The 26,799-nt window shown below is 37.9% G+C and overlaps 1 protein-coding gene across 6 annotated transcripts in view; it reads left to right on the forward strand.

Annotated features, from left to right (window-relative positions):
- The window catches only part of sulf1 (sulfatase 1), a 182,546-nt gene that overhangs the window by 147,024 nt on the left and 8,723 nt on the right, over positions 1–26,799 (forward strand). For 5 of the 6 annotated variants that reach the window (XM_022685639.2, XM_022685621.2, XM_022685632.2 and 2 more), the window contains 13 exons: positions 325–476; positions 5,478–5,647; positions 10,583–10,733; positions 11,160–11,335; positions 11,708–11,836; positions 12,161–12,217; positions 16,087–16,222; positions 20,487–20,697; positions 21,971–22,226; positions 22,418–22,514; positions 23,169–23,263; positions 24,797–24,871; positions 25,830–26,002. In XM_022685639.2, coding sequence (XP_022541360.2) covers positions 325–476; positions 5,478–5,647; positions 10,583–10,733; positions 11,160–11,335; positions 11,708–11,836; positions 12,161–12,217; positions 16,087–16,222; positions 20,487–20,697; positions 21,971–22,226; positions 22,418–22,514; positions 23,169–23,263; positions 24,797–24,871; positions 25,830–26,002 — 1,878 coding nt within the window. The remainder of the gene's footprint in view (positions 1–324; positions 477–5,477; positions 5,648–10,582; positions 10,734–11,159; positions 11,336–11,707; positions 11,837–12,160; positions 12,218–16,086; positions 16,223–20,486; positions 20,698–21,970; positions 22,227–22,417; positions 22,515–23,168; positions 23,264–24,796; positions 24,872–25,829; positions 26,003–26,799) is intronic. The other variant, XM_022685646.2, reaches the window with a different exon arrangement.

Below are 26,799 nucleotides of genomic sequence, written 5' to 3' on the forward strand. Positions count from 1 at the left end.
ACACAATTAATGTAATGCAGAGCTGCTCTGCAACTACTAGGCCAAAAGTATGACTACAGTTTAGAATGCTGTAGTATTGAGTCAATTGTGATTTGGCTGGAGAAAAACACCTGTTGTGAATTGGCCTCATGCAATTTTTGATAGGACCTCCAGTTCACCCTTCCTTTGAAGAACATCTGCTTCTCTAATTGTTTGGTGTTTGATGGTTCACCTTTAGCTCCTCGCCACTTTCGTTGGTGTGAAGCTGAAGAAAGTTCTGGAAAATCTTAAAGAATAAAGCTTGTAATAATGATGATTATGATGATTCTCTTTGGTCCCCCACAGCTTTCTTCGGGAAGTACCTCAATGAATACAACGGCAGCTACATTCCTCCTGGGTGGCGCGAGTGGGTGGGGCTCATCAAAAATTCCCGCTTCTATAATTACACCGTCTGTCGGAACGGTTACAAGGAGAAGCACGGCGCGGAGTATACCAAGGTATGTGCCCGCTGGTCTGAGTTCACAGCCCTGTCACGGTGCCAGCGCAGGGGCTTAATAATCCAATCACCCCCTTTGTTTTTACCTTATGCCCAATTGTAAGGTCTGCTCTCGGCTAATTGCAGGTTTTCCACTCGCTCGTAATCCCAGGTTGATCTAAACTGCTTGGAATCTGATTAAATTAAAGGGAACACTTCTGAGCTGCTGTGGCGTCTCCTCGTTTTGTGCGACACCGAGTCTTATATCATCACGTGGTTCACCACAGCACTCTGGAGACGGAGTGGATATGTCCTCGGGGTGCAGTTTCTTTCAGGAACTGCGGTGCTGGTTTTGCTTTTTAGTATTAGAGGACGTGAAAATCCATCATATACGTTATAATATTTGGTTTTATATTGATATGCAGAGCCCCAAACTAAATAAACCTTTTGAAAGTGATGCATGTTTTTTTTTTTGTTTTCAAGGAATGATTCTTAAGTCAGAGAATAACGATACATCCAACTATATTTAGGTCAATTTGATTCATGATAGTAATTCCACAGTAACTGTAATTAACAGTAATTTTTTTCTTGCAATATTTTGTACTAAAAGTATTTAAAGACAACATGTTAAAGACAACATTGACAGGAGCTGGGAAGTAGGAGAAGTGTTGTGTATCGCATAATCCTGCTGGAGTGCATTGTTTGTGAAAGATGTGGTTGCATTTAATATCATAAATAATAGGATGCTCATTCTTTATATTGCACATATTGCCACATTGCAAATAAAATATTTGTATGCATTAAACCAGCCCTATTCTTCAGTAAACCTAAAGTAGTGGTCCTGGCATCATGCCAAACAACTCTGTTTGATGTCCTTTACTTTTAATGTCCAACTCTGTTTGATGGCTTTGACAAATAATTATTAGATTCTTAAACAATGCATAAACTATTGAAGCTGTACTGTAATACAAGTGCATCTTCCATTATTTAAAGTAAGGTATTTAAATCATCTTGTAATTTTAATGCAGTTATTCAGAATGTCCATGCATATAATGATATTATTTGTATTAGAGCTGTGTAATATTAAAAAAACATTATCTTACTATTTAAAAAATATATTTCTATTACAACAACTAATACTAGTTTTTTTTTTCTTTATTACCGACTTTATTAGAGCTATCAAAGGGAGAAAACTTGTGTGAAATCAATATAAAACCAAATATTTAACTAAGCAACTTGTTAAAGAATAGCAAGTAGCTCCTTCCAACCATAAAAGCAGCTTTTATACTCTTTTTTTTTAAATAAAAAATCTCCTTACATCAGTTAGAATATGAAAATTACTGCCACAAGTTCTTTACAGGTTTCTGACAGAATCGCAATCTACTTCAGATTCCCTCTGACAAGGTCTAAATGTAAAGATGTAAACATGTATTGTCCCGTTTGAAAATCTGAAAATTAAATCAGTCTAATTAATAATCTAATTTAGTTTAATTTAATGAACCTCCCAGCACTAATTTCTGATATATTTAATTAGAACAGTTAATAAAGTTTGCATTCTCTGCAGCCCTACTCCTCTTATCAAGCATCCAGCATCAGTAGGGCAGATTTCACAGTGTTTCACAGTGTTTTTTCGATCGGGTCTGGTCTGGTCTGATGGATGGGTAACTAAATGTTTGGCCTGGTGCTCAGATGCCAATGACTTGCTTGTTGAGTTAGACTGAGGTGTTGAGTTACTCATAGAGCTGTGAAGCAGCTCAGGCCACAGTGATGGAGAGCACTCTTGTGGTTTTAGTGGTTCAGCAGAGCGCAGGAACATTTTAATCAGTTCCAGCGTGGATGTCCCATCTGAACACGAGAGGACTGCATAAGAACAGCCGGAATGTCACAGTCCTGCAGGCAATAGAGCATCATCTTGTGGCCTACGGTGTTGCGTTTCAATAATCATCGATCTTCAGCCGTTCAGACGAACCTCCTCAGCCAGACCAAATAGCACTTTCACTCGGGATCGCTTTCCTGCTAAACTTTTTATGGTTTTTCCGACATCTCAGTCTCAAACAATGTGACTTTGCTTTGGCACCACATATCGCTGTCTGATTAGAGTGGTCTAGCTGTGAATACAGCCTACATTTAATTAATTTCTTATGGTTTACATCCAAGTAAATTGTTTTGCTGCTGTCTGGGAGACAGTAGACACTCATGGTCAGTTCATTCTGCTCTTCTCACAAACTCTTCACAAACTCTGACCAAATGGAAGCTGTCTGGTTCACATCCCTCCTCAAATAAATTACTATGCTCTGATGCATTTAAACAAACAGTCTGAAGAATCCAGAGGTGAAGGACGATCGTGTCCTGGACGCATGAGCAAACCCAGCTCATCATTTCCCTGTGTAAAATTTTGAAATGGAGAGAAGATGCTAATAAATGGAAACCAGGCCATTTAATTTGAGTGTTTAGACGTCAAAGGAAAGCTTTGTTTAGCTGATGCCTCTGTGCAGCATTCTCAATATGCTGATTAATGTGCATCTATTTTAAAGTACTAAAAATATAAACAATATTTAGCAATATTAACAGTAATTTTACTTGCTTATTTTTGTCTATAATGAAACGATCAGGCTAGTAAAAATTAAAAAAATGAATAGGACTCCGTTTGGCTTGACCTGCATTCCAGGCGATGCTGCTTTTAGTACTTCACCAGCACAATTGATCATGCTCCGTCATTGGCAGGCATCTTCCGGCTGATCCAAAAATAAATTGGGTTAAAAAAAAAAGAACCACTTCAGTTTCTGATTCAGTTTCTCTGATTTTACTATTTATAGATAAATGGTTTGAGTAAAATGAATATTGTCATTTAGAGCATTTATTTGCAGGAAATGAGAAATGACTGAAATAACAAAAAAGATGCAGAGCTTTCAGACCAGCAAAGAAAACAAGTTCATATTCATAAAGTTTTAAGAGTTCAGAAATCAATTTTTGGTGGAATAACTCTGGTTTTTAAACATAGTTTTCATGCATCTTGGTGGCATGTTCTCCTTCACCAGTCTTGCACACTGCTTTTGGAACTTTATGCCACTCTTGGTTTCAAGAGTTCAGTTTGGTTTGATTTGGCTTGTGGTCATCCATCTTCCTCTTGATTATATTCCAGAGGTTTTTAATGTGGTAAAATCAAAAACTTTTTGTTTCCAGAAAACATTTTTTTTTTTTTTGCATTTGATAAAATATGAATGAATGAATCACTACACTGAGACATGTGTGAAGTCTTAAGAGTAAGCATCAGTGATGTGCAGATTTGAAGGGGTTAACATTCTGCAGAAACCCTTTCTTAAAGCGAGCAGAAAGCTATCTCCCTCAGCAGCCTGTACCACAGCGAGTGTTAGTGTTAGCCCTAGCATGAGGCCTGCTGGGAAGGGGTTGAAGGAGCAGGAGGCCACCCCGGGGAGGCCCAGGTGGCTGGACCATAACTAGTCCAGGGCAGGACCCAGAACCGGTCCATGTGTGATCTTCAGAGGCCTCGTCCACATTCCTGTCTCAGCCTCGTATCGGCAGAGAGAGAGACCTCACTGTTGTCAAAACACTGAGCTAGCAGGGAGCCCTGACCCCCCCTCTCGCTGCTAACTGCTGGTGTTAACACCAATGTCATGTTCGATTAAGTGCTGCAGCATCACAGAGTGGCTCCTAAAGAAAAACACGCTTTCCCTGTAGCAACCAGGTGCTGCTGTGGTAAAAAAAAAAAACAGCACTGAGTGACTTACAACCAAGACTTCTTTATACCTGGTCCCTTCATGTGATTAAAGTATGTGGATAATATCCTGGTAAGATTTGAACCACATGCATTTACTGTGCACTTTGTAGACAAATGCTTCTCAAGTCAGTCAGACTGATCACTGCATTCCTCTTCTTTCTCATCACCTGCATTTAAGTGGTAATAGGAGGGGTTTTCATAGTCAAATGTGTCTTACCTATCAATGCCTGTTAATATTGATTAAATTAATCTGACTCTCATGGTGGCCAGCAATTCCACTCATTACCATTGACCAAATGTAACAAAATAAAAAATACATGTAGTTTCTGTAACATACTGTAAATAATACCAGCCCTTATATATATCAGCCTGTATATCTGTGTATATTGTCGTTGTCCAATGAAAAATCATGTATCTCCAAAAGAACAACTTTATAGAGGACAGATAAAACCGTCTTAACATTCCATAGTAGTCAATGCAAAAAGAGCCATTTTGGAGTATTTCTATTTGTCCATTCACCAAAAAATTTCAGCACAATGTACAGGAGAGTATGTGCCTTGTTTTCCATTGGATAGTGGCGATATTCGTTTATTTGCTGTCATTTCACAATGGAAATTTTATATTTAATTAAAATATCTATTTTAAGTGGTTTAATTTTCATTTTCTCTTTAAAATATTCATCAAAACGTTCTTTTTGGGTTTGTTGTTGTCTAGTATTTACTTATCAAATGTCTCTTGTGAAACAGAGTTTCTGTTTGTGATCAATGGTGTAATCTCTAATTTTGTTACTAATTTTTAATGCAATTGATGCCACCTTTATTAATCTCTTGCATACATTGTGTTACCATACGCGTTAACATAATATTTACATTGACTTCTATAGAATGTTAAGAAGGTTTTATCTCTCTCCTGTAAAATGGCTATTTTTAGGTCTTTTTTGTGGAATAACATTTAATGGAGTGCTTTACATAAGGAATATGCAAAGAAATTACTAGTAAAGTGTCAAAAAGCAAAATATTAAACATGGGAGAGTCTAATAAAGTGCAGATCAATAAAGACCACAAAATGATTTAAAAGCCAAATGATTGGTTTAAAGCCAGACTGTTTGAACCTTCAAGTATGTTCATATATGTGTGCCGTAAGAAGCTACAAATGGTAGTAGTAGTAGCTAATTTGAGCCCTACGTTTTTATTTATTTATTTATTTATTCTATTGAAATGTATCTTTGTTTGTTCAACAAATCAGTCTTAATAATGCAGACTGTTTATGCATCTTTCCATGCAGGACTACTTCACGGATCTCATCACCAACGACAGCATCAATTATTTCCGCATGTCTAAGCGGATGTACCCACACCGGCCAGTGATGATGGTGATCAGCCACGCGGCGCCCCACGGCCCGGAGGACTCGGCACCCCAGTACGCAGAGTTCTTCCCCAACGCTTCACAGCACATGTGAGTGAGTCCAAAGCACTTTGGGACAGGTTTTTTTTTGTGTCCTATTACAGGCAGTGTGCTGAACTCCCCTGAACCCAGTGTCCTCTCTTCTTTCTCCGTAAGGCGAGTTCTGCCTTCCCAAATAGGCCCTTGGCAATAGCATTGTTGAGTCTACATATTTTTAATGTTTCATACATTTTTATGATGGAGGATATTATAAGGGAGACAAAGCCTGTAGTTCTAGAGAACAGTGGCGCTCGGCATTCCAAGCTAAATAATTCTTCTCTCAATTTTACGAGGTTATAATTTGACTCGCAGGTAAATACAAGTCTGAAAATCTGAAGTTATGGATTTTTAGGGGGGCGGTTTCGTCCTTTGTGGGGCCACATATTTCAGAGAGGTTATTAAAAGGAGACTCTTAATCTGGGGAGATGACAGTACACTGAAATGCTGCTCTTGCAAATGACTTTACCACCATGACATCGAAGTGATTTATTGTGTAAGTACAGTTTTGGCGCATGTGAGCGAGGAAAGGGGGGGTCGGGAGAATTTTTTTTTATTTTTTTTTATGGGGCGTCTCTCTGGTGCCAAGCCCACGATGGGTTTGCAGCACTATCATCAGAACTTGATGGCTGAGGTCCTGTTCCAACAGGGAGAGCCGTGGCAACGGGCCTAATATCTTTGCCGTTAGCATCCCAAGTATCTCAAAAACCCAGGGAGGACAGGACAGCACCCTTATTCACTCATTGTTTGCCCTGGTGTTTTCCCTATTATTTCATATTCTCCTCTGGCAGGGCTTCTGACCCCCGACATATCAATCAGCCCGTCCATTCACCGCCGTGCGTTCCGGGGCGAGCGGAATGCATTGTTTGCTACGCGAACACCCTTTGTGACGTTATTAATATATTTTTAGCATGAGCTCATGCTTGTGAATAGATCAGGGAGGCCCCGGGTTCACCGTGACTGGCATATTGTCAGATTGCTGAGAATCTTGCTTGGCAAGTTTATCCAAATGAGCAAGTAGACGAGACGGCAGGAAAAATGTAACACTCAGAAATGAATGTGCTGCAGTTTCTAACGTTGAAGCTCCAATGCAGGTGAGCAAATAGACTAGCGTGTTGTCATATCTAACACTCTCAGTGCATTTACAGTAATACATTTCATCCTTCACTAAACCCAGAGATGCCAGGACCTTATGTTTACATGCTGTCATGACATGGATCTCTGCTTACTGACACTTTCCACTGTCTTACTGTGATACGATAGCAGTAGCAAACTAAATCTGAGCCTTCAGTTTAAGACATTAATGTCGAAATAAGGTGTTTTGTTTTTGTTTTTGTTTTTTTTTTATATATAGAAAATTAGACCTCTATGGTAATACTAATTTTAAAGAGCTCAATCAGATTTACAGCTCTGAAAAAAAAAAATTAAGGGACCACCTAAAAATGATGAGTTTCTTTGATTTTACCAAATTGAAAACCTCTGGAATAAAATCAAGAGGAAGATGGATGATCACAAGCCATCAAACCAAGCTGAACTGCTTGAATCTTTGCACCAGGAGTGGCATAAAGTTATTCAAAAGCAGTGTGTAAGACTGGTGGAGGAGAACAGGGTTACCAGGGTTATTCCACTAAATATTGATTACTGAACTCTTAAAACCTAATAAATATTATCTTGTTTTCTTTGTATTATTTGAGGTCTGAAAGCTCTGCATCTTTTTTCTATTTCAGCCATTTCTCATTTTCTGCGAATAAATGCTCTAAATGACTATATTATTGCTATTTGGGAGAAGTGTTGTTCGTAGTTTATAGAATAAAACAACAATGTTTATTTTACTCAAACATACACCTATAAATAGCAAAATCAGAGAAACTGATTCAGAAACTGAAGTGCTCTCTTATTTTTTTCCAGAGCTGTGTAGTAGTATGTTTCTGGTAGTACCAATCTTTTTTTCATGACATTCTGTATTAAAAACAGATATTTAAGACTTGCAAAATACAAAATATTTTTTAAAGCATGTAAGACATGTTAGCATGTCTTATGTCCTTATCAACAGGCTCCACTAGGCTGTGTCTGTTCTGTCCAGACAAAGCAGAAGAAAAAAAACATCTGATTGAATAGTTTTCTGTTGGGTATTTCAAGAATTTAACCCTTTTGTTTCCAGCCAAAATTGACAAATCCACTGTTGTAGATCTCAGCATTCTTTAAGCCTTCTCAAAAGGCATGGGATTCCTTTAGGCTCTATCTTTATTAGGGAAGCACTGAAATACAAATTTACAGGATGAACGGAATATATATATATTTATATAATGAATTATATGTAGTGAACACAGTGATTTTTGTGTTTTCATTACTTTTGCCATTTGTTTTACATTTACATAAATCAAATAGCTCTTTTAATGTTTCTTTTTTAAGAAAAAGCAATTCCAAAATATGTTTTGAACACATTTCAGCAACAAAGCACAGTATGACACACACATTCACACATATGCCTTAAAAAGCAGCTTTAAGTAATTTAGAATCAATTCATTTCTCAGGACGTTTGTCAGGATATCTAAAATCACATTTTTTGTCCATATCATACAATCCTTTTCTGGACCTACGTTTTCGTAAAACTGCTCAAAAAGCACTCCTAAAATAGATTTTTGATTGAGTTGGATCAGTGCCAAATAGATGTCGCAGTTCGTCCATCATGGGCATAATGGGACGCAACACTAAATGTGACCCTGTTGTGGTCATTGGTCAAGTTGCTAATCTGCCACAGCTATAGCTGAACAACTCTGTGTGCTCACATATTTCATTGGTCACCATAACAGCACCTAATCTCAATCATAGCCACACTATGCTAACATAAAATGAATTGCAGAGTTAAATCACACAGTTGTTTACACTGTAAAGGGTAAAGCTATACAGTGCTATGTTAATCCTATTAGCAGTGCCGGTTTCCAGTGCTCTCTGTACACTGCACTATATAATGAGAGAATGCTTTAGCAAGGCATCATCCAGCATTAATCCAGGCTTTGTAATGACCGTAAACATCATTATTTACATGCTAAACAAAGTGCAAGATGTCACTCGGTGTGTGTGCCTCGTAGCAATCCCTCAACACTAGACATAGCAGGTGTCAGATGTGACCCCTGCCAAGTCCAGCTCGGTTTACTCTCCTGACCTCTACATTCCTACCTCCTCTCACACACTGAGTAGATGGCCACCTTTCTGTGGTGTGTTAGCTGGGTGAAAAGTTCAGCTAGCGGACAAATGGTGGCCTGAGGAGGAGACGGTACACTCTACCACCTTTAGCACAGCTCTGTTGACTTCATTATACTGCAGAATTTAAATTACACACCCTTACATCCCATAAAGTGTTGATTTTGACATAAACTACAACCTGCAGAATCAATACCTGATTAAACTCCACACACACAAATCCTACTATAAAATTTTAAACTCTACCCACAAGGCTGAATTCACAGTGGATTAAAATTGCTTTATAATTCATATGTTCAGACACACTGCAGAATTCATACTCCCAGTTCTTACTGCCAGACTGTGAGATTCTTATGGAATAAAATGACAGTTATTATTGTAAACTCTATACACACTGCAGAATTCATAGTGGATTAAAACGTTTTTTTTTTCCCCCAATTTCCCAATTCATACTGTACACACAAGGCAGAATTCATACTGGATTGCAATGACTTCACAATTTATATATTCAGTCACAGTACAGAATTCATTCTCCCAATTCCTACTGCCAGACTGTGAGATTTTTATGGATTAAAATGACACACTTCCAGAATTCATGCTGGATTAAAATGACTCAACAATCCCCCCTGTCAGATTATATAATACACACACTACAAAATTCATACTGGAAATAAAAAAATAAAACATACAGACACTGCAGAATTCATAATGGGTAAAATGTCCAATTATTTCTGTTAGACTGGAAAACTTGTACATACTGTAGATTCATGCTGTATTATGGGCATTCCTCTTTTTTTTTCTTCAGGTTAGAAACATTTACTAATTCATACTGAATTTAAAAATAATTTCCAATTAGAGCTGACAGACTGTAAACATTGAAGACTGCAGAATTCATACTGGATTACAGTGAACTCACAGTTCTTACTCTCAGATTCTAAAACCTACAGACACTGCATAATTCATACTGGATTAAATAAATTACTACTGTCAGACTGTAAAACTGTACAAACTGTCTTAATTTATAGTGTCAGTTTGTAAGATCTACAAATTCATACTGAATCAAAATATATATTTTAATTGTTACTGAGAGACTAAGATTTACACACACTGCAGAATTTATAATGGATTAAAATAACTTTGCGGTTCTTGTTGTCAGGCTGTACAGTTCACACACATTGCGGAATTCATACTGGATTATCATCTGAATCTAGCTGATTATCAGTTCAATTATAGACCCTCCATTGATGGTTAATCCAGGGCTCAGGAGCTTGTAATATAGGTGTAATGTGGGGAACAAGGAGGCATCTCATAGCACGCTGCGCAAAAACAAGCCCACGGCCTGCTCTTTACCCATGTTTTCATTTTGCCCACTTCAAATGAGCATGACTTATTGAGTTTGCGCTCCAGAGCTTGTTACAAACTTTATTTTGGGCGCCGGAGGCCGCAGCGCTTATTATTTTTCTTAATCCTGTGCCAACCCTCAAATGATTTCCCCGAGCCAAGAGAGCCAGCACTCTCGGGATAGTGCGAGGAGAGATGGGCGGCGGGTGTTGGAAAAACACCTAGCCGGGGGGAATTTGTAGATTTTCTTGCACAAACAGTGTGTGGGGTGATATGTTAGTGATGCCTGTCAAACGCATTACACAGTAGATAAACTACGCATGCACCTGCGGCTGTACCGTGGTAAACAGGTGCAGGGTAAATACGGGGAACAATAATTAGCTGGTGTTCTCTGTTCCTCAACAGCACACCCAGCTACAACTACGCCCCCAACATGGACAAGCACTGGATCATGCAGTACACCGGCCCCATGAAGCCCATCCACATGGAGTTCACCAACTACCTGCAGAGGAAGAGGCTGCAGACGCTGATGTCGGTGGATGACTCTGTGGAAAAGGTCAGTGTGTATGATGTGTTTATATATTTGATCGTTTATTGGTGTTACTACGAAGAACATAATGCCCCTATTTGTACTTGCACATCTGACCAGAGAACAACAGAAAAACTGCAGTTTGGAATAAATGCTCATTATTGGACACAACCGTTAAGTGCTAATTAAAGGTTTTCACTGATTAGGCAGCAAATGTAGGGCTTGGTCGATGGTTCTTTCATGAAGGTTTTTCTGTACATAGAACCCTAATGACTTAAAGAACAATTTAAATGTCAACTGATTTGAATGTTGTTTCAAATGCAAGAACAAAAACATTCAGCACAAGTTTCTTTAGTAGAACCTTTAAACAAAACCAAAGAAAAAAAAAATCTCAACCCCGATAGACCTTTTTTGCTTAGAGTGTATAATAAATCATTGTTTGTGTTCCTTCAGATATACAATGCACTAGTGGAAACAGGTGAGCTGGACAACACCTACATCATCTACACAGCAGATCACGGCTATCACATCGGTCAGTTTGGCCTGGTCAAGGGGAAATCCATGCCTTATGACTTTGATATTAGAGTGCCTTTCTTTGTGAGGGGGCCGAATGTGGAGCCTGGAACCAGGTAAGCTCAGAAAAATCAAGAAAGTCACATTAAATAGTCATTTTAATAAAATAGTGTTACTTTTCTTAGAATTGTCTCTTATTGTTTTATTGTGAAACAACTGAGGCTGCATGTAATAATAATTAGAATAAGAAGAAGAAAAAAAAAAAGCTTAAAGCTAGTAAAGCAATAATACAAAGTATTACATATATTGCACGTTTGACTTAGATTTCCTTATTTTCTTAAGCAAAAGAATATGAATAAATCCTAGAATGTGATTCTAATGTTGATTTTGATGCCTAACCTGCTTTCCATCTTCAGCATGTGTCTCAATCATTTTCAAGAATATCATATTTATCTTATCATATATATTTATGTCCGTTTCCCCCACAGGAACAACCATCTTGTTCTAAACATTGATCTGGCCCCTACAATCCTGGATATTGCTGGCCTGGACACACCACCTGACATGGATGGCAAGTCCATCATGAAGCTTTTGGAGCAGGAGAAGACGGGCAACAGGTAGACTGAACAATAATTTAATAATTATAATCAGTTTTAAGCAGAGTGGTAGTAATGTGGAAACACAAAGCACCATGTTTCACAATTCATATCTTAGCTGGGGAATCAGTGGAGCATTTGGAAGTTGTTTATAAAGGTTTTCTAGTATGTTCAGTATTCCAAGAGTTCGCTACGTCTCTTGGGGCTGAAATTAGATTGAGTAGATTAGGAGAAAAATATCTTATGAATTATGATGCTTTAAAACTACAGATTTCCCATAGGGGGATATACACAGTGCATGTTGGTATGGCTGTTCCTTATAAACTCTTAAATGTTGTTTCGCAGGTTTAAACCAAACCGGAAGCCTAAAGTGTGGAGGGACACTTTCCTTGTGGAGAGAGGGTAAATCTGCTCTTTCTCTCTGTTTGTACTCGTTTATTCTGGGGACATATTAACAGCAATAGTCTTCTTTCTGTACATTCTTAAAAAAAGAAAGGTACTTTAAAGGTTTCTTTTAGAGGTGCCATAGAAAAACCATGTTTGGTTTCCTGCACAATTATGTTTGTGATAGAGATGTTTGAGTGTGAAGAACAAATGTTGTTTCTGATGATGAATACGAACTCTTCAATCTTATTCATCATCAGTAAAATTACAGAACCTCCACATGTATGCCTATTCCAGGGCTTGAGGCATTTTAATATACCAGTGCATCTTAAAAAAAATAGAGTATCATTGGAAAGTTACTTTATTTCAGTAATTCAGTTCAAAATGTGAAACTCATATATTATATAGATGTATTACACACAGAGTGATTTAATTTAGGCGTTTATTTCTTTTATTGTTGAAGATTATTGCTTACAGATAATAAAAACACAAAAATCAGTGTATCAGAAAATTTAAATATTTCATAAGACCAATTGGTACTTTTGGTGGAGTGGGCAGTGTGCCAAATCCTGCTGGAAAATGAAAGCTGCAGATGGAAGCATTTGGAGACTTTGGACTTGATGTAACACAGTGGACCAACAGCAGATGACATGTCTTTCCAAACCATCACTGATTGGTGGAAACTTCACTCTAGACCTCAAGCAGCTGAACTGTGTGCCTCTCCACTCTTCCTCCAGACTCTCGTTTCTTAATTTCCAAATAAAATGTAAAATTTACTGATGATCAGTGATGGTCTGCTGGTGTTGGTCCACTGTGTTTTATTATCAAGTCCAAAGACAGTGCAGCGTTTTCCCAAAAAATCTTACAGCACTTTATGCTTCCCTCTACTACAACTTTAATGGAGATGTGAATTTCATTTTCCAGCAGGATGTGTAATACATCTATATAAAATGAGTTCCACAATTTGAACTGAATTATTGAATTAAAGTCATTTTTTGAGATGCACTAGTATGTGTAATGTGGGGAACAAACATGGTTCTTCCATAAAGAAGGTCTTCAAACGTTGACCCTGATAGCATTACAGAGTCCAGGACAGGAAACTATAAAAAGCACTGTGTAAATATATTTTAATTCAATTTTAAACTGGATTCAAGGTCCAGTTTAAATACCACTGCTCTGTAGCATATCTCAAATAACCCTATTTAAAGTCCATTTATTTTTAATGGTGTTTTTTTTTTTTTTAACATAATACTCAATAAAGGTACTTCCTTTGTCATTATATGTTAAAGGAGGATTGTGTTCAACTGATAGAAAACCCTAGAGAGAGTAAAGTTATGAGTTTTATTTTTATTTTTTGACAGCTGCTAGAATATGAGTGATTTGCTATTGGGAATATGAAGCTCCATATGTGAACACACCCAGCACGTCCCGGTGATTTGCTCAAATTGGCTGTGCTACACTTTCTCAGCTTGTCAGATGTGTTACAGTAACTGCGGACGCAGACACGCACAACATAAATAAACCCTCCCCTAGGCGGTAGCTGTATGCCATTACCTGTGGAATGAAAGAGAGTCTTTACCCGATAGCTCAGACGCGTGAGACGTTTCACAGGGTTTCAGTGAGTGCGGAGAGAAATGCTGCTGAGAGATCGTGTTTACCTGCAGTTCACCTCGCCCCAGGGCTGTTCTCTCAGCTGTTACTCTGCCTAGATTCATCTACAGGCACATAGGAATATGGATCTTAAAGAATTAGCTATACAGAGTATTACATTTACATTTACTAAAGTCCCTCTGTGTAGGTGATTGTCAAAGACAATTATTTAAATGTATCTTTACTAAAGATTACTTCTTTTTAAAGAGTGTCAGAGTTAATAAGTTAAGACAATAGTTTTGTAGAGATACATGACAACTCAAAGAACGTACTGGAATCTTAAATGACCCATTGCCTGATTAAAGGGTCTTTTGGACTAGCGGAGTCATAACTAAAGTATACTATAGCCTATAGACTAAATTCTTCTATAGCCAAACAAACTTCCATCTTAATCTGACTGTTGCCTGGAATCAAACACTCTACCTGTCTGCCTGTCTAACTACATTCTTATGCAAAAGTATATTTATTATATTTGTCTATATATTAAATTAAGCTTAGAAAAGGAAAATGTCTGTGAGGTAAAATATGTTAAATGTAGTCATTTACTGCATTTCTAATCCTACATAAAAAAAAATCACTATTTCTCAGGTGCATTTAGTCCTAATTTATACAGTTTACAAACGTGTTAAATATTTGTGATTTTTTTTTTCATTCATTTTTATAGATAACATAAAAGGGGCAATTGCTTACAGGCTCCTTCAGTTTATTTTCGTCTTTTCTCTCTTTATTTTTTTTTTTCTTTTTTATGTGTCTGCATGGAACTTAGTGAGTTTTTCTTCAACAGAGCAACAGTAAAGTCCTGCTGATCAGAGCCGGCTGCCCCCTGTGACAATATAACTGTAGCACGTAAAATCAGACCCATGGAGGCCCACGTATTCATACCGAAAAGACCATTAATCCAACCTGCTTTGTAAGCCCTTACAACAGTTCCCGTTTTATGACTCGTGAGATTGCTATTGTAACCACTTCATTAATCCGCTGTAATAAAATGTCCTTTAGTGCAGGCCACTCTCCATTTACGGGCACGGTCTAGAAGTTGATGGTTTGTTTATTATTCAGCTTTATTTTTCTTTTCTTTTGTTTAGCCATGTAAACCGACCCTGAACATGGCCAGAGTGAAAATAAATCTGCAGTGTATTGAAGCGGGTATTTCTGTGTGGCGTGGGAGTGCACTAAGCGTTTACTGAGAGACGAGGCTTTAGTGTGAGCGCAGTTTAGAGGGGTCAAGTGACTTTGGCTGGGGTAAGGCCAGACTGGAGCTTAATTTGGGCTGGAATTTTGGATCCAAAACCAGATCTAGTCCAAAAATATTATGTCCAGCCTTATTCATAGCCCCAAGTTTAGAATCCGAACCTGACGTTAGCCAAAGAAGACAAAATTGTGACTCGAGATCTGCAGATTTCTATCGGAACTGTGACAGAACCCCTTTTGAATGGAAAAAATTACGTTAAATCTCACTGCTGTCTGACAAAAGTCTGCCTGAAATAGACTATAGGTATAAACTAGACTAAATTCTTTAGAAATCTGACTGTTACCCAACAAAACCCAACCCACCTCTACCTGTCTACGCACCTAACAACATTAATTTGGAATCTAACTGTAACTGGATCAGTTTCCATCTGAATCTGGCTGTAGCCTCATAAAATAACCTGACCACATTCTTTTGAAATCTGACTTTAACCTGGCAAAATTCCATCTAAACATTTTAACCATGAAACTAAATTTAGTTTAGTTCAAGGCTTAGGATCAAGTTCAGAATATGAACCTGTCTGTCAGATACATTTCTTTTGATTCTAGCTTTACACATTTCCATCTATTCTTCATACAAACTTGATTGTAGCCTGACAGAATTCCATCTGAACCTGACTGTAGGCTGACCCAATTATGTGGAAACCTGTTGGATAACTGTTGCCTGACAAAATTCCATCTTAAACTCTTATAGCCTCACAAAATTCTGCCTGAACTAGACTATAGCCTGACTGAAGGTTTTAGGAATCTTAAACAAAATTCCATCAGAGTCTGACTGTAGACTGGTATCCAACTCTTCCTGTGTATCTGCCTGTTTATACAATCTTTTGGAATCTAAATTATCCAAATAATTTCTGTCCAGATCCAACTGTAGCATGGCAAAATAACCGAATACCCAGCAAAATAATAAATATATATATCTATATATAGTTATATTGTTTTGCATAACTATCTTCAATCCAGCTTACTGAGTGACTCTGTCCTTTCAGGAAGATCCTACGAAAGAAAGAAGATTCTACAGGCAGCATGACTCCTCCAAACACCAACAGCCTCCCCAAATACAAGAAGGTTAAAGAGGCGTGCCAGCAGGCTGAGCTTCAGACAGCCTGCGAACAGCCTGGACAGGTATGCACACATTTATTATCTATATTAGGTATTTATGAGACACAAAAAGAGATGAACGTGCACATATTTATGTGTTTTAACCCATAAGTGTGCTTTTAATTTCATTGTCTAAGTGACAATTGATCCCTATGGAGAGGATCTGATGCCCCCAAACAAATTTAAACAAATTATTTACTAGTTTTTTTCTAATGAGGATTTGTAGAGTTTTTTTCCCCACACAGATCATACTAGATCATATTAAATATTCCATCATGCCTGTGCAGCCTGTTTGGTGCAGTCTGGTCCCCTGAGCTGTAATTCAAGCTGCCATTTGCAGCCGTGGAGGTGTCTTTAGAAATTGGTGTGCTTAGTAAGATCAGCTAATTCCCCTGCAGTCGTCTTTCATCAGCGGGCTGTTATTGCAGGGCTCGGGGTGCCTGGTCCCCTAACGCTCTGCAGCACTGTGCTGAATTAGAGCTGAACAATACAAATTACTACAATCTTAGGTAGCATTAAAACACAGCCTGGATTTCCAGGGCAGTGCTAATGTGAACCAGGCACCTTTTATGGCCGAGTTAAGTGTTTGCCTCTAATGCTCAGTCTGGGAATTTGATTAAAAACAAAGGGGTTCTACAAAGAGTCTGTGCTTCATGACTGCATGTGTGTGCATACTTGTCTGCAAGGTGTAAGAACTGTATAGTCTGAGTATAAGGTGCTGGCCTTTGTTTTTCTCCTCTAATTGCACCAATAATTCCAAAATGCTGTTCCAAAAGCCATTCAAATGTGTTGCAATTGAAATTAGATTAAAAAAAATATATCAAAAAGGCTTATTGATTTTAGTATATGTTCAAGCAGCATTTTGTGAGAATTGGCATTTGGCATCCCTCAACAGTCAGGAGCCATATTTCAAGAAGAACACACATTTCTGGACAAGCTGAGAGATACAGAGCTATCAGCAGAAGTGAACCTAGTTTTGTCCGGATCTTCAAACCTTTCTATTTGGTCCAAACCCAAATTCTGTAGATTAGGTAATTGGTAATTTGTTACACTCATTCTGCAGTGTGAAGGGAATTTTTAAGAATATAGTCATTTTAAAGTTATTTTAAGAGAAAATGATGTTGCTTTAATATAATAAGCCTTTATTCTAACACATTTCTGTCTGCTCATCATGAATGCTTTACACATCAGGACAGACATTAAAAGTTTTTTTAAATGGTTTTTCAAAGAAATAACTGTTTTGATATAAGTGAGACATTTTTCTGAATGGGTGTCAAGGAATTCACTCCAGAAAAAATATATACAGCGTTCACTGTGTTCACTGTTATTCCACTGGCAGAGCTCTTTCAAATGCCATTGTCTGACTCCTAAATGACTTTATAAATGAATGTTTATTTGAAAGGTGTTGGGTACACATGATTTAAAAGTCTGTGTTTTTCTTTTTTCACACTTAACAGCTCAGTTTTTCATCTGCACTCAAACAGTGAGCTGCTGTGGCAGAAATGCGTTCAGTGAAAACCCAGTCATGGTCTGGCTGAAGACTGTAGACAAAACTGTAGCAGCTTTTAGTCTGTCAGTCAAGTCGAGTCTAAGCTTGTGGAGCAAGTTCTCATACACACTCATGCATATAGATATATACACACACATCCCCCTTCCCCTGTCTTCCTCTCACACCTTCTTTCACTCTGTCTTCTTTCTTTTTTTTTCTCTAGCTCCATCTCCCTCTCTTCTTCTGCTCTGTTTTTTTTTTCTTTCTCTCTGGTTGGGTTCGCTCTCTACTGTCTCTCTGATTTTGTGAGGAATGTAAGGAGCTGAGGGTAAAAGCTCTATAAAAACAGCAGTAATGCAAGACTTCACCTGATGACTGCTGTCCTCCTCCACTTCCTGTGGAGATGTCAATGAGGGCAGTGTGTGTGTGTGAGTGAGAAAGAGTGTGTGTGTGTGTCATGCTGTAGACTGTGTGTGATAGTGAGTTAGTAAGGCCCTGCAGAGTTTGGCTGTGAATGTGTTTGCTTTTGACTGTTTGACTAGCAGCTATCGGAGCCAGGCTCTATGTGTGTGTGTGTGTGTGTGTGTGTGTGTGTATGTGTGTGTGTGTGTGTGTGTGTGTGTGTGTGTGTGTGTGTGTGTCTCTGCGAGTGTGTGTCTGTGTGTGGTAGAGGGAGACAGCAAAAGTGAGTGCATACGGTTCACATAGCCGTGTTAATCACAAATCTCTGTGTGTACTGTGGCACATGAGGTTTTAGACATTTTCAGGAAAAAAATCTCAGATTTTTTAAGAATACAGGATCAATTGTAGTATAATTACAAACTGTAGACCTTTATCTGTTCCTCTGCATAATAGATTATCCTCCTTTCACCCTGTTCTTTAAGGTGGCAGTCCATATTACTTTGTTTCTAAACTGAAAGCAGAAGCATTCCTGAGTGGGTAAGGGACAAAATATTGTGTTTAATGGTACCAGTGTGCTTAAAAAAAAACTACTATCCCTTCTAAGCCTAATATATTCATTCTAAAAACTGGGGTGTCGGGTCACTTTTAGCGGGAGTTCTTCTGGCAGTGTCACTACAGTGTTGAGACTGCCCCACCACACATATAATGCCTGCTCTGGTGTGGTCCTGTGAGATACTGACCTTTTGAAGTACAGAGAGAAAGGAGGATAAGATAATATAGTAAATAGGGAAACTGAATGGAAATATAGTCTGTATTATAAAGCTTCAATGCTCCTATATGCTAATAAGAGCTAATAAACTAGTATGCCTGAATGAAGGTAGGTGGTTTCAATGAAGTGGCTGGTCAGTGCAATGCACTCAGAATTAAATGAAGAGTATATATAATATTTATGGGGTGGGTTCTTTATATTGATGGGAAGTTTTATGCTCAGCGATTATGTATAGTTTGGATTATCTACTGTGAAAACTGTTCACACTTCGATTTGCTGCTATCTTTGTCTGTTTGCTTGCTTCAGATACAAGACTATCACACATCCACACACACACACACACACACACTGTCAAGTTGCCAGTGCCCACAGGAAATCAATCCGTGGTCATTGTTCAGACATGGTTTCCCACAGTTTTGGGCAAATGTCTTTTGCTGTGGTCAGGGGAAGCACACTAAACCAGTAGATTAGCACTAGCTTAGCCTCTGGTCAGTTCTTTATTGCCAACATTTGAAAGTGTTGAACGCCATATAGGGGCTCATTAGCGTGTTTTAACCATATTTAAAAATCCATTACCATTGGTTATGTTTATGTATGATAGTTTGGTCACATTTTCTTTTTTAACATGCCTAACTATTAGTGCAGTATTTCAGAAATGTTTGGTGTCTGAAGTTTGTTATGTACAAGTGTGTTATGTACAAGACTGATGAAGCTAACAAGTAATAAAGGATTATGCCCCACAGATTAGCACTGTGTAAACTATGTGGCTATATTACATATTGGTTTTAAAGAGCTGTTAAACAATCTCTTATAGACCTGGTAATGTGTTTTTTTGACACTGTTTGACACACTGTTGTCCATATACTGTTTAAATCAGGGGTCTCAAATTTGCGGCCTGGCAGAATATTTTGTGGCCCGCTACTTAAAATCAAATTTTAGTGTTTGCGTTACCCTCAGTCACAGTATGCGTCCACTAGCGCTTAAGCCTCAACACATCCTATTAATTTCAATGAAGAGAGATGCCACATGCTACGGTGCATCCAGCGAAAAAAAGTTCAGCAGAGCTCAATTTTATTCTAATGAGGCTGGCCATCACGCTGAGTCCAGCCAATCGGGAAAGAGCAGGCCGCTACGTCACACGCATATGAGCACCACACACACTCACACACAGAACAGGCACCTTTTAACCATGGAAGAGAAGCTAAATATGGCAGGATATAGATTTATGAACTATATCTATAGATTACAGTGTGGTTGATTAAAAACCTTTTTACATTTTATCATTTTAAAAATTTTATCATCTTAAACTTATGATTGACAACATCTGTTGTTCATTTAAATTAAAAAACGTCACTGACGTGCCCACACAATGAGTTGAAGAAAAGCGCAAGTGGACACGTACAGTAGAACAGTGGTAAGTAACTCAAGCAGCCCCCAGGTAAGAAGAGTTTGAGGCCCCTGGTTTTTAAATCCTCTAGTAGCACACACAAGCTGCAGTGTCTTTAGTTATGATCTACCTAGGTAAGCCAATGAGTGTGTGAGGATATAGACGTGCAGTCATTGTGGCCCACCACCTAGTTACCATGTTCATTACATAACAGTTTCCACATTGTTTTTTTGTCTGATAGAAATGGCACTGCGTGGTGGACATCACAGGGAAGTGGCGTATGCAGAAGTGTAAAGGCTCACTAAAGGCCACCTCCAGAAAGAGAGCACGAAGCCTGCGACTGAGATCCTACGACAGCCGGGAGAAAGAGTGCCGCTGCGGAGAGAGAGGATACAAGCCAAGTAAAGCAGAACGACGGGAGCACAGGCACGCCTCACAGGGCAGCAGTCAGCGTGAGTAAAAGAACTTCTGATATGAGGAATATGAGTGACAGAACTATGTACTTGTGTACATCGGTAAATCAGTAATGCGACTTGGTTAAAGCAATTTTGCATTAGAAGATCATTTAGATATCTGTTAATATTAGTCACAAATTCCACATAAACACTTGTATGGAAACTGTGATTGGTCTGGATGCTCCCACCATACAGTAAATAACAGGCTTATATCTTCATATTGAATAATAATATAATGAAATAAAATACTATTATAACCAGTGAGATACATTATTGATACTGTGCGGACTGAATTATACATAAGGTCTCAACAGAAGTTACGCTACTGATAAGGCTGAATTCATACTGCAAGTAAGCAGTCAGCTTAATGAGATTTGATGCTGCAGTGCCACCCATTGGTAAAAGAGTGTATACACAGTGAATTAACATTTTGTTTATTCACAAGCTGAGACACTATGTATGCTAAATAAAGAATTCTATGTGAATAGAACAAGATTTCTCCAAATGGCCATCCCATCATATATGAGAAGAATTAATATAAACTAATAAATATTATTGACAACAAATGAAATAGCATGTGATCATTAAACCAAATAAGAAAGAATATAAATACAGCTCTGGAAAATATGAGATCACTTAAAAACTGAGTTTCTTTAATTTTACCCAATTAAAAACCTCTGGAATATAATCAAGAGAAAGATGGATGATTACAAGCCATTAAACCAAACTGAACTGCTTGAATTCTTGCACCAGGAGTGGCATGAAGTGATCCAAAAGCAGTGTGTAAGAGTGGTGGAGGAGAACATGCCAAGATACATGAAAACTGTGATTAATAAAACAAGTTATTCAACCAAATATTGATTTCTGAACTCTTAAAACTTTATGAATATGAACTTGTTCTGTTTGCATTATTTGAGGTCTGAAAGCTCGGCAACGTTTTTGTTATGTCAGCCATTTGTCACTTTCTGCAAATAAATGCTCTAAATGACAATATTTGTAATTGGAATTTGGGAGAAATGTTGTCTGTAGTTTATAGAATAAAACAACAATGTTTATTTTACTCAAACATACACCTATAAATAGCAAAATCAGAGAAACTGATTCAGAAACTTAAATGGTCTTTCCAGAGCTTTATATTGCTACTAGTGTGAAGCTGATATTGATGCTTATATAAATTTGAACATTGTTTATAAACTGAATGCAATTAAATATCTCGAAAGGCCTGATGATTGTATGTTCTGAATGTGAGTGTGTGTTCTCTACCCGGCAGGCTACAGGCCCCGTTTCGTGCACACTCGTCCAGCCCGCTCTCTTTCAGTGGAGTTTGAGGGAGAGATCTATGCTGTGGATCTGCAGGCAGACGACAGGGCAGCAACAGAGCCCCGGCCCATCAGCAAGCGGCATTACGAACCAGAAGAGTCTTTTGACCCTGATTTCGGTCTAGAGTCGGATGATGGGTCTGAGGAGATGCTGGCTGATGATACGAACGCTGTGGGCTACCCCAGCTCACTTAAAGTCACACACAAGTAAGATAATTAGACTTTTACTATCATTACGTATCTATCGTTACATATCATTGCTCACTAATATTTATGACATGATTATGTAATAAAAAGACCATCCAGTCCCAGTTTCATGTTGCAGTCAACAAATGGCGCTTAGCAAAAATAACACACACACATACACACATATTAAATACTGCAACACTTTGTGACAGGTGCTATATCCTGCTGAACGACACCGTGCACTGCGAGAGAGAAATCTACCAGTCCTCAAAAGCCTGGAAAGATCACAAGAGCTTTGTGGATCAGGAGGTGAGCTTTATTTAATTATTTAGTTTTTTGTTTTTTAACTAGTAGCTTAATTCTGTGAAATCTTCATAAACGTTCTATATGCAACATCCATTGTGGGTTACTATTTCATAATCATAAAAAGTATCTTATAGTATATACTGAAGTAAAACATTGTAATTCCTTAGTAAATAGTTCATACACATAGTTTATTAGTTATAAAACTATTTGTTGGGGTTACTAAACAATGCTTAGCAGTTGCTAAAGAAAATTATTGTACTTAATAAGTCATATAAAAGATGATTTTACTATTGATAGGTAAATTTATAACACACCAACACAGTAGAACTAGTCTATTAACAGTATAATAATTTATTCTAGATACAGAATGGTAGTAGTTAGTAAAAGTTGTAGTAGTTACTGAATAATTCTGTATAATTAATTGTAGGTAAATTGATAGGTAGATAGTTCTGTTATTAGTTTTAGAAGGAAATTCACAAAATTCTTAAAAGATGCAGAATAAACTTATACTTTCTAGAATGCATAATATATAAGAAGAAATTAATAAGAAATAAAGTATTTTTAAAAGTGTCTGATACCTGTTTTGTCTCCAGTCAGACACAGTTAATAAAAGCCTTTTGAATTACAGTATGTGTTCATTAAATGTGTTTGTCCCAGATCGAGCTGCTCCAGGATAAGATGAAGAAGCTGCGTGAGGTACGAGGACATCTGAAGAGCAGAAAGCCAGACGAGTGTGATTGTGGAAAGAAGAGGTTTGTTCCTAAAATGATTACAGTGCTCACTCATGTGCCTCCCTGTTTGATTTCTGTAGCAGCAGCTCATTTTATTCGTTCTGGAGAAGTGAAGAAGCCAGTCTCTCACTTTTCACACTGAATACCACAGATATAGAGGTATTTGTCCAGAGCTAACTGTAGCTCGGTTGTGTTTGCATGAGGGAGGTGCTGAGGAAACATTCTAAAGGCCATGATCAGCTGTTTTGTTCTGAAGTGGCCTCTGAGAGTGTAGCTCTTGTGAGGAGTTGCTGGCGGTTAAGGTTCATTTGTGCAGTGCTGTTATTATTCAGTGTAATTGTTCTGGGAGAGGCGAGCGTGGAGCCAGCTGTGGTGTTTAATATAGCAGTTTCAGAAACTTGCATCACTTTCCTTACTTGTATTTTGCTGCTCTTGGTTTTTGAACTGCTGTGAATCAGCTGCTGTTTCTTTATCAAATTAATTATAAAGTAAAGTGGTATCTGTTACTAGATTGCTATCTTGGCTCACATTTAGATGATCAGCTGAGCCAAAATTGGTTCCTTTTGTTTTGTGCTAAAGTTACTAGGCTAAAAATAGGTAACCAGTGCTTGGATTAATCATCTCACAATCAGATTTATCTGTGTGGAAGTCTTCATTAATCTCTTATAGATTTTGTTATGGGGTTTAATAGGATTAAACAATTAGTTTAACTGACAAAAGATACAGCATTTTTCTTTGGAGTTTCTCAGTTAGCACAGTGTTTGAGTTTTCTCTCATGTTGCTTTCGTACTGTAGAATGAACAGGGTTTAACACAGTTGAACATGCACAGTCGAGAACATATTAAATTAGGAGACCTGTCTGACATGGTTTTGGAGTGTAGTAAAATATGATAAAGAGTTCAAAGTTTTGTTGAAAACTCCACCTGCGTTCACCCCCTTAGCATTCCAAAATACAGAGCTTTTAGCCAATGCTCCCAACAGACTTACAATGCTAGCGATAGGGTCATAGCATTAACCATACAAAAAAGGGCTATTTTTACACCATTAAAAAGCTTAAAGTAATTCCATCCATCCATATGTTCTTACTTGTTATCATGTTTCACTACAGCCCAGATTTCTCCTTTAACAGGATGAATAAAACAAATATTTACATGACAAATATTGTCTCTTAGAGGTTTGAATGTCAGTTTTGATTGTTTTTTTTTTATTACCTTCAATTTGAATAACTTTGCCGGAATCTGTAGCAGTGGCCATCTTTAAATCTTGACATTAGATCAGTTCTTAAGTTTGACTTGAATACAGAACTATCATGCTATCAACTAATATTAGTGTGTGATGATTTAAGTCACATGCTCTGCCTGGCACCAATCAACCACCATTACCCATCATGACTATTTAACTACATTGCCCTTGTAGAACAAGTGTAAAGCTAAATCTACATGATTTAGAAAGCTTGGTTGACACCAGCAGATGTGAGTGTTGTAAGAGTTTCCCTTTACATAACTATTTCTCTAAGGTATTATCTCTGCGCTGTTCTCTCTCTATTAAAAACAGCTACTATAGCAAAGAGAGAGGGCTGAGAAACAAGCCTGAGAGGATGAAGAGCAGGAACCACCTCCATTCCTTTAAGTGAGTTTCAGACAGCTGTGTGTATGTGTGTGAGATATTGTGTGTTCACCTGTGTGTGTGTGTGTGTATGTGTGGTGCCTGATCCCCCCCAGAGTCTCTCTAAGCACTGCTGGAGTAACTGTACAGTTTGTCGGGTGTGTTTTATGTGTTGTGTTAAGGGTTTATCGTGATTATCTTGTCACTTGTCTGTGCGTTTATACAGTGTGTTGTGCATGGTAGCTATTATCTCAATCCACACGGTGCACAGTGGTGAGTTTGCTTGGTGCTCTGTCTATATGTATGTGTCTGTGTCTGTGTGTGTGTTGGGGGCTATAAAGTATCTGAGGCTATGTATTGGATATGGCACCACAAGGATCAGGCTGGATGCTGTCCAGCAGTTGTCACTTGGGGAGGTGTGCATGTGTGTACTTGTACGCCGGCAACAGAAAAAAAGAAAAAGCAAACAAATAAACAGGATCAAAGTTGCCGCTTCCCTTTCGGGCATGCTCAGTACAGAGCGCAGATCTGTAAGCTATCAGAAGTGCAGAGAATTGCTCTTGTTAAAAGATATTGCTGCATTTAAGTGTGGAGACAACTGGAACCAGTAACAAGCTCATCAGCTGGGGATGAAATATTGAGCCTTTAAAAAAAAAAAAGGAAAATATATCTTCAGAATGGTAACTTTATTAATTATTACCATATAAGATAATCAAAAGGAGGAGGAATATCAATAAAAACCATCGCAAAGAGTATACATTTTAGTTTAACATTCATTTTCATACATTTTGACTTCTCTTATCCTTTTTCTTTTTAAATCATTAAATCATGAATAAGATTGAACACCTCTGTCTCAAGGCCTCACTGAGCTCCTTGTCTACAGCCTGCTACCGTAACCTGTGCAAGTCCCAGCCTGTGAGATTGTAATCTCTGCTTCCTCATTTCTCATCATTCTGCTTCTGTGTGTGTGTGTGTTACACAGAGAGCCTGTGCAGGAGGTGGACAGCAAGGTCCAGCTCTATAACGAGATCCGCAGAAGGAAGAAAGAGAGAAAGGAGAGGAAGAAGCAGAGGAAGGGAGATGACTGCAGCCTGCCTGGACTCACCTGCTTCACACACAACAACGACCACTGGCAGACCGCCCCCTTCTGGAACTGTACGAAAATACACACTTCTCTCATGGCCTTCAATCAGCACAATAATGCAATGACCCTGATTTTAAATAGATTTAAGAAGAAAAGCATGCTTAAGTCAGTTTATTTTTGTATATAATAACTTCGGATATATTAACATTACAGCTTAAAAAGTTTTAGAACACTCTCATTGTTTCCCCTTTATTTTTGCCATTTAAGCTCTTCAGGTCCAGTGAGTAATTGGAAGTAATAGAAAATCCAATGTACATAATTTTGCAATAAACTACCGGGGCCTTCCAGAAAAATAAATAAACTAAAAACTGAAAAAAAAATTATAAAGGACATTGCTAAAATATATTGTTATAAAAAAAAAGAAAAAAAATATATATATTGTTTAAAAAGGGGATTTCTATCAAACATGCATTGGCATTTTAAAAATGTCAATTTCCAAACTCTGTGTTAGTAGTATTAGAACAGACTGTGTTACTGAACACTCTACCTCAGCATTTACACACTTACAACAGCACACTCACAATCATAATAAGTAAAAACAGACAACAGAAAGTAAACAAGTAACTAAGTAGAAGTATTTTCTTTAGATAAATTACAGATAAAGCCAGAGAGTGATGAGTACCGTTTTTCCACCTTTAAAAGACTCTTGGAAACTGGAGAAAACTTGTACAGGAAGAGTCACGTCTCGCTCAGCTTACACCCCTAATTCTTCTCTTCACTGACTAACAAGTGATAAACAGTAGTAAAGTCATTGATAAGATAAGAAAAGAAAAAAGCAGTTTTTCTGGACCGTACAGCACTACTAAAC

The sequence above is a fragment of the Astyanax mexicanus genome, chromosome 1 (assembly GCF_023375975.1).
Source record: "Astyanax mexicanus isolate ESR-SI-001 chromosome 1, AstMex3_surface, whole genome shotgun sequence".
Taxonomy (NCBI): Eukaryota; Metazoa; Chordata; class Actinopteri; order Characiformes; family Acestrorhamphidae; genus Astyanax; species Astyanax mexicanus.